Source organism: Octopus bimaculoides, chromosome 8, assembly GCF_001194135.2.
Source record: "Octopus bimaculoides isolate UCB-OBI-ISO-001 chromosome 8, ASM119413v2, whole genome shotgun sequence".
Lineage (NCBI taxonomy): Eukaryota > Metazoa > Mollusca > Cephalopoda > Octopoda > Octopodidae > Octopus > Octopus bimaculoides.
The window spans coordinates 93139741-93150650 of record NC_068988.1 but is presented as its reverse complement, the minus strand read 5'-3'; the positions used below and the strand labels follow the sequence as shown (position 1 = coordinate 93150650).

The 10910-nt window shown below is 39.2% G+C and overlaps 1 protein-coding gene across 1 annotated transcript in view; it reads left to right on the top strand.

Moving 5' to 3' along the window:
• The first annotated feature begins 4780 nt into the window (after positions 1 to 4780).
• The window catches only part of LOC106877644 (28S ribosomal protein S9, mitochondrial), a 15413-nt gene continuing 9283 nt past the window's right edge, over positions 4781 to 10910 (top strand). Inside the window, exons 1-5 of the mRNA XM_014926589.2 lie at positions 4781 to 4927; positions 7259 to 7391; positions 8621 to 8724; positions 9391 to 9453; positions 10673 to 10703. Of these exons, the coding sequence (XP_014782075.1) occupies positions 4844 to 4927; positions 7259 to 7391; positions 8621 to 8724; positions 9391 to 9453; positions 10673 to 10703 (415 nt within the window). The 5' untranslated portion in view covers positions 4781 to 4843. The remainder of the gene's footprint in view (positions 4928 to 7258; positions 7392 to 8620; positions 8725 to 9390; positions 9454 to 10672; positions 10704 to 10910) is intronic.

Sequence of the window (10910 nt, the reverse complement as noted above, 5' to 3'; positions counted from 1 at the left end):
CCTCAAAAAAAAAAAAAAGAAACTTTACCAAAAACGAAACAGCTGATCAGAGGGAAATATTAGCTGAAGCTGAGTATATTATTTCATCTTCTCTCTCTAGTGTCTCGTTTAATACCCAGTTGTATTAATAAATGTTTGTAATTGTAAAAAAAAAAAGAAAAAAGAAAAAAAGTGAAGAAAAAACTGATCAACAAAAAATCTCTAATCAGTTTTAAGTGTAATGAGAAGGTAAAACAGAATATATTATATTTTATGTTAAAGTTTTAAAACTTAGGCATTGTGTATGGAACTCCATAAATGAATAATTAAAACATTATTATTATTATTATTATTATTATTATTTGTGTTTTGAAGGAGTGGACACTTGTTTGTGGCTTGTGAGTTTTCTTTAGCATTTGTTGTTTTATTAGTATTCCAAATTTTGTTGAACTGCTAACTAAATTACCCAGCTCGCTACAAGCAAAGTGAGCCCGATTTGGTGGGGATTCTCCCTTTAAGAGCGAATTTTAAGTTTTAAAATTGAAGATTTAATATTACAAAACCAAAATGAAATATCAGTATGGTTTCTTAAATCGAGTGATGGCTGTTGGAACAGCCGTTACGACATTGTTTTCCTACCACTAGTTGATGTGGTCGAGAGACGAAACACTGATAACAGCAGCAACAAAAACAAGAAGAGTAGCAACAACAACAGTAGCAGAAGCACGGATTCCACCACCAATCCCCAACATGACCACCACCACCAACACACATTAATACTATATAAACAGCGACCGTTCTTATTTCTAAGCAAAATGAGAGCATTTCACGTAAGTTTGTGAAATGGAAAAAGTTGACAGAAAAAATGTCATGACGCCAAAACGTATTTAACAAAGAATGGCAGAACAGTCTTCCTGAACACGCCAGGGGAAATACAGGAAGACACTAATAAAAAAAATCATTGTATACAAATGTATTTTGTTAAAGACCATGAGATTGGAGTGAGCTCAGATCAAAAAGTGCCTAAGACCAATCTGGGGGTGAAAAACTTATGTTAACCGTCGGAGACGCTTTGGCACATTTGAGTTAAGTTTCCCAATTGAAGAATTAACAAAAGAAAGCGTGGCGACAACTCTCAAAAGTGAGGAATTCTGGTTAATTTCGACACCTCGCTCGGAGGTGCCACCAAAAGTGGACATCTTTGTGCTGGTGGCAGCCGTATTATACGGCATAGAGAACAAAACAAGAATTCTCCAAGTCTACAAGATGGGAAAGGAGAATTGGTCAGGTACGAGCATGGAATTATGAATAGACGCGATTAGGCCAGAATCGAAGTCATCCCTGATCTGATCAATCTTCCTAACAGCACAACTATTTGTAGCAGTCGAGGGCGGAAAGCTGAGGTTCCACATTTGTGGGGAGACAAATAGAGAAAGGGCTCAACAAAGTAACCTGAAGGGCAGAACGTCTGTCTTCTAAAATAGGTTAAGTGATTCTCTTCATTCTCCTTCTCTCTGGCAAATATGGCCTTGCTCAGAGTGGACGGGGTGGCCTTGGAAACGGCCACCTACTCAATGACCTCAGGTTACTAAGTGTAGATGTTGTAATTATCAGTGAAACTAGACTCTCCGATCGACGAGCTTTCATGCCTATTTTCGGTGGATTTGCTTATCTCCATATCAAATGGGAATGGATGGTGGAACTGCAGTGTTGTTCTGGAGAGATCTGGATTTCAAGATAAAGGCTATCTTTTTGGACCCAGAATGTAAGCTGTGGTCCTTGATGTGAACGATGACGGAAAGTGTCTTCAGTCTGGTAGCTGTTTTATGTTCCAACAGTGGTCTGAAGGTTTTATTAAGAACGTCTCGACCTTTAGTGCGAACGGGTGACTGGAATGCTATCGTGGGTGCAAAAGCCTCGCAAACCTACTCAGAATAACCTGTCGCCACTTTTATATCTTTGTAGTTGGATATATAATTTAACGAAGCAGGGTGGGGAAGTATCTATACGATGCACTACTATTACTATGACACGTGACTCAATGCTCTGTATCAACGGCTCACAGTGAACTGCTTACCAACACGAACCCCAGTCGCTCACAGTTCTTTGTTTTATATCAATGACTCAGTCCACATTTAGTCACTTGGTGAGTGGTCGGAAATCCTTCCACAAGGCATTGTCAAAGCTAGAGCGCATGATCTAAGTCGTGAAGTATCGAAAACCATTCAATAGACCTGGATGTCAAAGGTACAACGTGGGAACAAAGCGACAATATGATTTTGCTGGACCGAGACAGACGCATATTACTCGTTTCGAAGTAGACATTTGCAGCTTTTCAGTGGCACATTGCTCAACTGTTCAAAGTGTATCGCATATCAGTTTCCACGTGAGCAAGAGAGGAGGAGTAAGGGAGAGAGAGAGAGTGACAGAGTAATAGGATAGAACAGTGGGAGAAAAGATGTTATATATGTCTGTATATTCTATGCATCAATGGTCTTCAATTCAAAATTCGAACTTCTGATTTCTCCAAGTATTATCGGGAAATAATTATCTCCCTTAGAAGAATTGCCCGCCCAGGGTAGATCACATATAACAGGAGTTTCCACAGTGATGCGAACACTTTGAAATCAGCATCTTGAGTGGATTATCTTTTCAGAGAAGATACCTAACCCTAACCCTCCTACACACGCGTACCCTCCTACACACGCGTACCCTCCTACACACGCACGCGCACGCACCTGGTTGTCAGATTGACTGATATGACTTGTTCAGTTCTTATTAGCTTTATTTTGGTGTACCTGAAGTACCACAGCTGGTTTTCCTCTAAGTTTGGAATACCTGTATCTCGAACCCCCGTACTCCACATAAAAAGAAAATCGTGTTTTCTCCTTTCGTTTTTAGCAAACTTGTTTCATGTGAGTAGATATGTAGCCCCTCTACAGCAAGAAACCTGTTCTTCTCAGCCCCACTTTCTCTCATACTTTACCCTACTTCATTCCTCATTTCTTCGCCTAAAGTTGTCCCCACTCCCCTTAAAGTTTTTAGTCTTGCAAAATTCATGGCAACCTCATTAGTGCTGGCTGCATGAAACAAAGAAACAAACAAAAACAAAACACACCCAGAACATACTGTGAAAGGATTGGTATTAGGAAGAGCATCCAGACATAGAAACCACGCCAAAGTAGACACTGGAACACAAAGCAGTCCTTGGAGCTACCCTGTCTAACCAGCCAAGGATCTATTCCAGCCAACATCTGAAAAAAAAAGGTGGGGAGAAGGATAAACTGGATAATGTTGTCCTTCAGAGATGTAAGGGGATGCTCAGGGCTAGAACGTCTTTGATCTTAAATTTTCTCAAGCACGGTTAAGCAGCAGCAGCAAATTAGTGTATGGCCTAACAAGGGAAACTACGCGGTCATTCAACATGCTAGAAATAGCAACCACAAGCTCACTCAATTCATATCCCATGGTCCTAAAAAGGGGTATTTTTGATAATATTGTTTTAAATATACAAAAGGACGAGATAGTCATGGCTAGAATTCCTTTCGTTATAGGACTGAGTTAAATCTGAGCAGCAACAACAACAGTATCGAAATCGGTGTCATTGACCTGCTAGTAATAGTAGTCAAATGCCCTTCACAGTAACTCTTACCCTTCTGTTAAAAGAGACGAATATATTGTGAAAGTCAATTCTGTTTTACACTAGGATCTCACGTATTTAATATAGTGAGTTGACAAAAACCGAGATTAAATGAACTTGTCCATAAAATTGTAGACAGAATCCTTCGAAGGTGGGGGAGGGGTTAAATTTTCACAAAGTTGGGGGGGGGGAAACCATGTAAGGGAGATAATTCCAATAAACTACATAAAATGAAGTTTTGAAAATAAAAAAAATAGGCTGACTTTGGTGGAACTGTAGAGAATTAAATACAACCATGCAGATCTAGAAGGAAACATTTAGGAGGTTGATTGACTTGCTAGAAATAGCAGTTAAATTTCCCCCTACCGTCTTAAAAAAAGGGCTCATTGGGTTATGTAGTCTGAGATATACTATTCCAGAAAAAACGAAGAAAAGAATAAAGACGTGTTGATCGGCATGGCAAGGAATATGAGGGTTCGTGTATTTGAGGGTCATAAACAGACATTCGATCAGTTACTATAGATCTTGAGCAGAACTCACTCAACAAAAATAACATCGATTAAACTCGTTAGTGGACAAAATGCTTCAGGATCGATAAAATGAGTACAAATCTTGTTAAAATTCTTGCAACAATTTTAAAGTATTTCAAATTTTCACCAGCTTTTACTTTTTTCAAACTTTCTACGCTGATGCAATTTCTTTATTATTAAGTTCTAGAAAAAATGTGTCTGATTTTCGTCATTAGCATTCAAAAACAACATTAAAAAAAATATATAATAATTAGGTGAGAATTTGAAATTCGTTGGAAAAAAAATTAGCAAGATCCATAAAATACTAGTTGAGCACTGTGTTCGATGCACGAGACCAACCCCTCCTCGCACAAATTTTCAGGACATACGCTTATATTTTTTTTCTTTATTGCCCACCAGGGGCTACACACAGAGGGGACAAACAAGGACAGACAAAGGGTTTCAGTCGATTACATCGACCCCAGTACGTAACTGGTACTTATTTAATCGACCCCGAAAGGATGTAAGCAAAGTCGACCTCGGCGGAGTTTGAACTCAGAACGTAACACTAGACGAAATACCGCTAAGCATTTCGCCCGGCGTGCTAACGTTTCTGCCAGCTCACCGCCTTCCGTACGCTTATATTTAATCAGAAGTTTTATTACAAGGGACTGTTCTTTAGCAAACACCGTTTGTTAAATGCTTGCTAACAACCATGAGGTTGATTTGTGGTGTAAATATTTTATGTGGCCGTGTCTTCACACCCAGCAATCAACGATGGACCCTACATTCTGTAAAGGTATATTTCATTAATGCTTTTTACTTTATGATTCCGAATCAATTTATGACAGTGATGCTATTTACAGTTTTAGCGACGTGTGTGTGGGGGAAGTTAAGTTCCCCACTAAGGCCTCAGAGATCATAATTAGGTGACTTTGTTTCGATGCCCCTTTGTAGTAATATCATTAGCATTAATTAGGCCGTTGATGGCACTGAAAAATGTATGAACGTCACACATTCACATCTATAAATCCAAGCTGCATGTCTGTAAATATACGAAGATTCATTATCTCTCCCCTCTGTCCCAATCCAGAAGGTTAAACAAGATTCTTTTATTTATCTTAATGAAAGTTAATTCCTTTGAATGATCGTGTAAAAAAAGATCGAACAAATATCGAAGAATAATTAGTATGATTACAAAATGAATTTATTTATATGTCTCTAAATAGAAGTTGTTGTTAAATCGTATAATGTTCTATTGTCTTTAATATAGAGTTCAGTTTCCTTTAAACGCTAATGGGCTACCTGCGGTCCGCGTGATTTTCTGACTGGCACAGTTAACGAAATATTACCTTGAATTTTTCTTAGTTGTGCGACTCGCTTCTCTAAAAAGATTGCCCATGTCTTCTCTAATGGATCATTGAAACATCACCGAAGCCAATCAGTTTTGCTTGGATTATCCCTGTCTAGGCTAATACAGAATCGCTGATAAGAGGGACGATTAGGTCAAATGATGAAAGTATTGAACATACATTGCTGACGGATCGTTTGGTAATTAATAAGCATTCTCTCGAACCCTCGCAATTCTATATATTCCGTTTTGAGGCCCAGGTATAGCCGTGTGGTTAAGATATAATGGTTTCAAATTTTGGTATTAAACCAACAGGTTTTGGGGAGGGGCTAAGTTGATTAAATCGACCCTAGTGTGTAACTGGTACTTATTTTATCGATCCCGAAAGGATGAAAGGCAAAGTTGACCTTGGTCGAATTTGAACTCAGATCGTAAAGACAGACAAAATGCTGCTAAGCATTTTTCCCAGTATGCTAACAGTTCTGCCAACTCATTGCTTTTATAATAATCCTTTCTAGTACAGGTGCAAGGGGGAGGGGACTAGCTGATTACATCGATCCCTGAAAGGTTGAAAGGTAAAGTCGACCTCGGCAGAATTTGAACTCAGACTGTGAAGATGGAGGAGATGTTGCTAAGCATTTAGTCCAGCAAGCTGACGATTCTGTCATCTTACTGCCATTCACTGCTTTTATGAGAATAATAATAATAATAATAATAATTTCAAATTTTGGCACAAGGCCAGCAATTTCTTGGGAGGGGTAAGTCGATTACATCGACCCCCCCCCCACCTCTGCTGTGCTCAACTGGTACTTATTTTATTGATCCCCCAAAAATGAAAGGCACAATTGACCTTGGCAGAATTTGAACTCAGATCCTGAAGATGGAAGAAATACTGACAAGCATTTCGCCCAACATGGTAACAACTCTGCCAGCTTAGGAATAATAATTTCGTAATGCCAACCACTCCAAGAGTGTAGTAGGTGCTTTTTATGTGCCACTGGCATAGGGGCCAGTCAGATGGCACTGGCAGTGTGCTGCCTGACTGGCTCCTGTGCTGGTGGCATGTAAAAAGTACCATCCGAATCTGGCCGATGCCAGTGCTGCCTGACTGGCTCCTGTGCTGGTGGCATGTAAAAGCACCCACTATACTCTCGGAGTGGTTGGCGTTACGAAGGGCATCCAACTGTAGGAACACTGCCAGATCAGATTGGAGCCTGGTGCAGCCTCCTGGCTTGCCAGTCCCCAGTGAAATCGACCAACCCATGCCAGCATGGAAAACGGATGTTAAATGATGATGATGATTACCAAAAGCAGTTGTGCATCAGAGTAAATTTCTTAGTGTAGTTAATTTTATCGTTCCAAATTCTAGGTTCAAATCCCCACAAGGTCAACCTCCTGGTGTCGATAAAATGTATCAATCATCTCGAATACAATTGATTACATCTCTTCTACAAATTTGTTCCATTGTCATCATCATCATCATCATCATCATCATTGTCCATGCTGGCATGGGTTGGACACCTTGACCAGGGCTGGTAAGCTGAAAGGCTGCACCAGACTCCAGTCTGATTTGACATGGTTTCTATGGCTGGTTGCCCTTCCTAATGCCAACCACTCAGAGTGTAATGGGTGTATGAAATGATGATTACATAATGATTATAATTAGTAAATTATTACCATAACACATACTAATGATGGTGATGGTTAATGAGATGTAAGGTAGTGTCACTTCTAATTCTTATTTCTTTTTATGCTTTCTTTTGTTCTTTATATTTTCAGTTGCGGTTTATATCTCCTGAAACGACCTCATCTTTGGTAAAGCTTTCAGAGCATAGACAGAGGAGACCCATAAAAAAAGCAGAGAAAATTAGTCGAGCCATGCTTGCCTATATCGAACGAGCAAAAGCACATGGTATCTCTCACTTTCTCTTTATACCTGAAATACTATTGGGTCGGTGCATAATTATTGTGGCTTTTTCCAACAGATTTTATTCTACAAAAACAATAACAACATGCAATAAAAACATCTTTAAATGATTGTTCCGGAGCATAGTCACCATCTACCTCAATTACTGCTTCCCATTTGCTTGGCAGATGGTCAGAATAATCATTTAAAGATGTTTTTGTTAAATATTGTTTTTGTTTTTGTTGAATAAAATTTGTTGATAAAAAGCCGCAATAATTATGCACCAACCCAATAATTGAATCATTACAAGTTTTTGATTGCGTCAAGCAGGGAATAAAGTGCGTGTGTGGAGTGGTGATGGCTGACGCAGATGGTAGAGTGTTGGATAAAATACACTCAAGTATTTTATTTTGAGTTCAAATCCTGTCAGAGTTAACTACACTTCCATTAATCTTGGGGTTCATGAAAGCATGGCTGTGTGGTAAAGAAGCTTGCTTCCTTACTATATGGTGTCAGGTTCAATCTTAGTGTAGCACCTTGGGCAAATACACTCACAAGGCTACCAAATACACTCACAAGGCTTTGATTGGCCTTGTCCAAGGTGTGTCATGCAGTGGGACTGAACCTGGAACCATGTGGTTGGGAAGCAAGCTTCTTACCACACAACCACTCCTGTGCCTGTAGTAGAAGAAACTTGCCCAAGGTGCCATATAGTAGGACTGAACCTGGAATCATGTGGTTTGGAAGCAAACTTACCATACAGTTACATGAATTACCTATTTGCAATCTTTTGCTAAAAAACCCTTTCGAATGAGCAACACAGAATCCACGGCCCCATACTTTGAAATGACTAACCATGAACTACTATTGGAACTTACATACCGTGTACAGGAAACTTTTTTACCAATTCTATACACCATTTTCCTCAAATAATGGAACTGCAACTACAAAGTAATTACCCCTCCATCCATCCACTTGTTCCACTCACTGTCCCTGGGAGGATTATGGGATTAGAGTCCTCAAACACCTCTATAGAGTTTCTCTTGGAACCGACCACCAGTACATTTTCCTGCTGGATTCCTAAGCATGACCATTTTCCACCCATCTCTTTCTTGGTCTACCCCTAGGTCTCCTGCTGGTTAGCCTGGCTTGATTTGTCTTGTGATTCTTTGCTATGACATTCTAACCTCACATTTTAAGATGAATAATATCCATCAAATTTTCTTTCTTGACAGATGCACAAATGAAAGAAGAAATTGCACAGTATGAAATTGGTAAAAGACATTTGGCCAATATAATGGGAAAAGATGCCGAGACTTTCACGCAAGAAGACATAGATGTAAGAGGTTTTCTCTTTTATTATTGACAGTTTGAAAAAGTAGTCTTCTGGAATTCAGATTTAGATAATCAATTGCCAGGGCCACAGATTGGCTCCCGTGCTGGTGGCATGTAATAAGCACCATTCGAGTGTGATTGTTGCCAGTGTAGCCTTACCAGCACATATGCCGGTGGCACATGAAAAACAACATTCGAGTTTGGTTGTTGCCAGTGCTGCCGGACTGGCTCCCATGCAGGTAGCACATAAAAAACACCTTTTGAGCATCATCGCTGCCAGAACTGCCTGACTGGCCCTTGTGCCAGTGGCGCGTAAAAGCACCCACTACACTCTCAGAGTGGTTGGCATTAATTTTGTTATGGTGGCAAGTTGGCAGAACTGTTACCAAACCAGACATAATGCTTAACAGCATTTCTTCTGACCATTTATGCTCTGAGTTCATACTCCACCAAGGTTAATTTTGTCTTTCATTCTTTTGGAGTCATTTAAAGAAGTACCCCAGTGGAGCACTGGGGGTTGATGTAATCAACTTCACCCTCCCTCAAAATTGCTGGCCTTGTGCTAAAACTAGAAAGGCTTATTTAATATTGTTATGAGTAATACGAGTGATGAATTATGGTTTGAAATAGTTTACTAAAATGCTTTTGTTTCTTTGTATCATTTTCCCAGAAAGCTATTGAATATCTGCTACCATCTGGTTTATATGCTAAAAGAGCCAGGCCATTGATGAAGGTGAGTCAGTTTGCTTTGAGTGTCTCTATACTAACATACATATGTCCTGTGATTCATTGGGTTGTCAGGTCCTTACTGAAGACTGCAGGGGATGCTATATGGTCTGCCTCTAAGCCCTTAAAAATATTTTCGGTTTAGTACTGCAAGCAGTGGAGCTTGTTACTTATAATCTCTTCACTTACATCACTGATCTGCATCTTTTTGTTTCATAGCTTTATTAGAGAAGGAAGAAATAGCAATATGATAACCCCTTTCGAGGGTTTTGAAGTAGGTGGAAGGGAGTGAAAAAAAAAAACTATCAGTTATGGGTTATCTGCAAATCAGAGATCTGGGACCAGTGTCTGCAACAGAGTGGACCTTGTTGAAAGTACCTGCTGAATAGAAGTGAGTGTTAAAACAGGTGTTGAATTAGATTATTCAGATACAGGTGAATTGATAGACTTCCATGTAGTTTCTTTGTATCAAATTTCACTCTGAACACTTGGGTTTTAACTTTGTACTGAAGGTGCAGTGTTGTGGAATGGAATCTTGATCCACATGATCATGAAGCAAATTTCTTTAACGAAATACAGTAATTCCTCACCATATTGCGGCTTATTATTTAAGCTTACGTTGATTCCTCTGTGGTGTTGTTTTTTTCCATTTATAATAAAATAAATATATACAGATTATGAAAATTAAAATAATATATATACAGTACAATACTGTTTCTACTTTGTGGATTTTTCACCTATCGCAGGGGTTTTTGGAACATAACACCTGCGATAGTCGAGGGATTATTGTACCTTGTTTATAAAATTTAATGACTATTTAAGCAGTGGCTGTGGTGATGATGCTGATGAAAAAGATGAAAGACAAACAGAAGTAGTAACAGCAGTGATGATAGGCAGTTGTTTCTTCTTCAAGGAACGTTTTGTGTAAGGCTTGGGGAGCTGGCAGAAACGTTAGCACGCCAGGCGAAATGCTTAGCAGTATTTTGTCTGTCTTTATGTTCTGAGTTCTAATTCCACAGAGGTCGACTTTGCCTTTCATCCTTTCGGGGTCAATAAATTAAGCACCTGTTGCGTACTGGGGTTGATCTACTCGACTAGCCCCTTCCCCAAAAATTTCGGGCCTTGTGCCTAGAGCAGAAAAGAATAAACATTTTGTGTATCCTTTTGATGTTTTAAACTTGTTTAAATTAAAATTTTTCTCATTAGTTATTTGTTTTATTCTTCAGCATCCTTATGAAATTTTCCCACCACAAAAAAGTAAGTTTTCCGATATTACAATATTTCTATTTGCCATCTTTATATTTCATACTCTAATCTCTCATCGCCCTTAATATCACAAACCCTTATTTGAGGGTTCTTGTCTAGTGAGTTTCTTGGTGACTTCACTGGTGCTGGTGCTATGTAAAAAAAAAAAAACATCCATTACAATCCATAAAGTGATTGGCATTAGGAGGGCATCCAGCT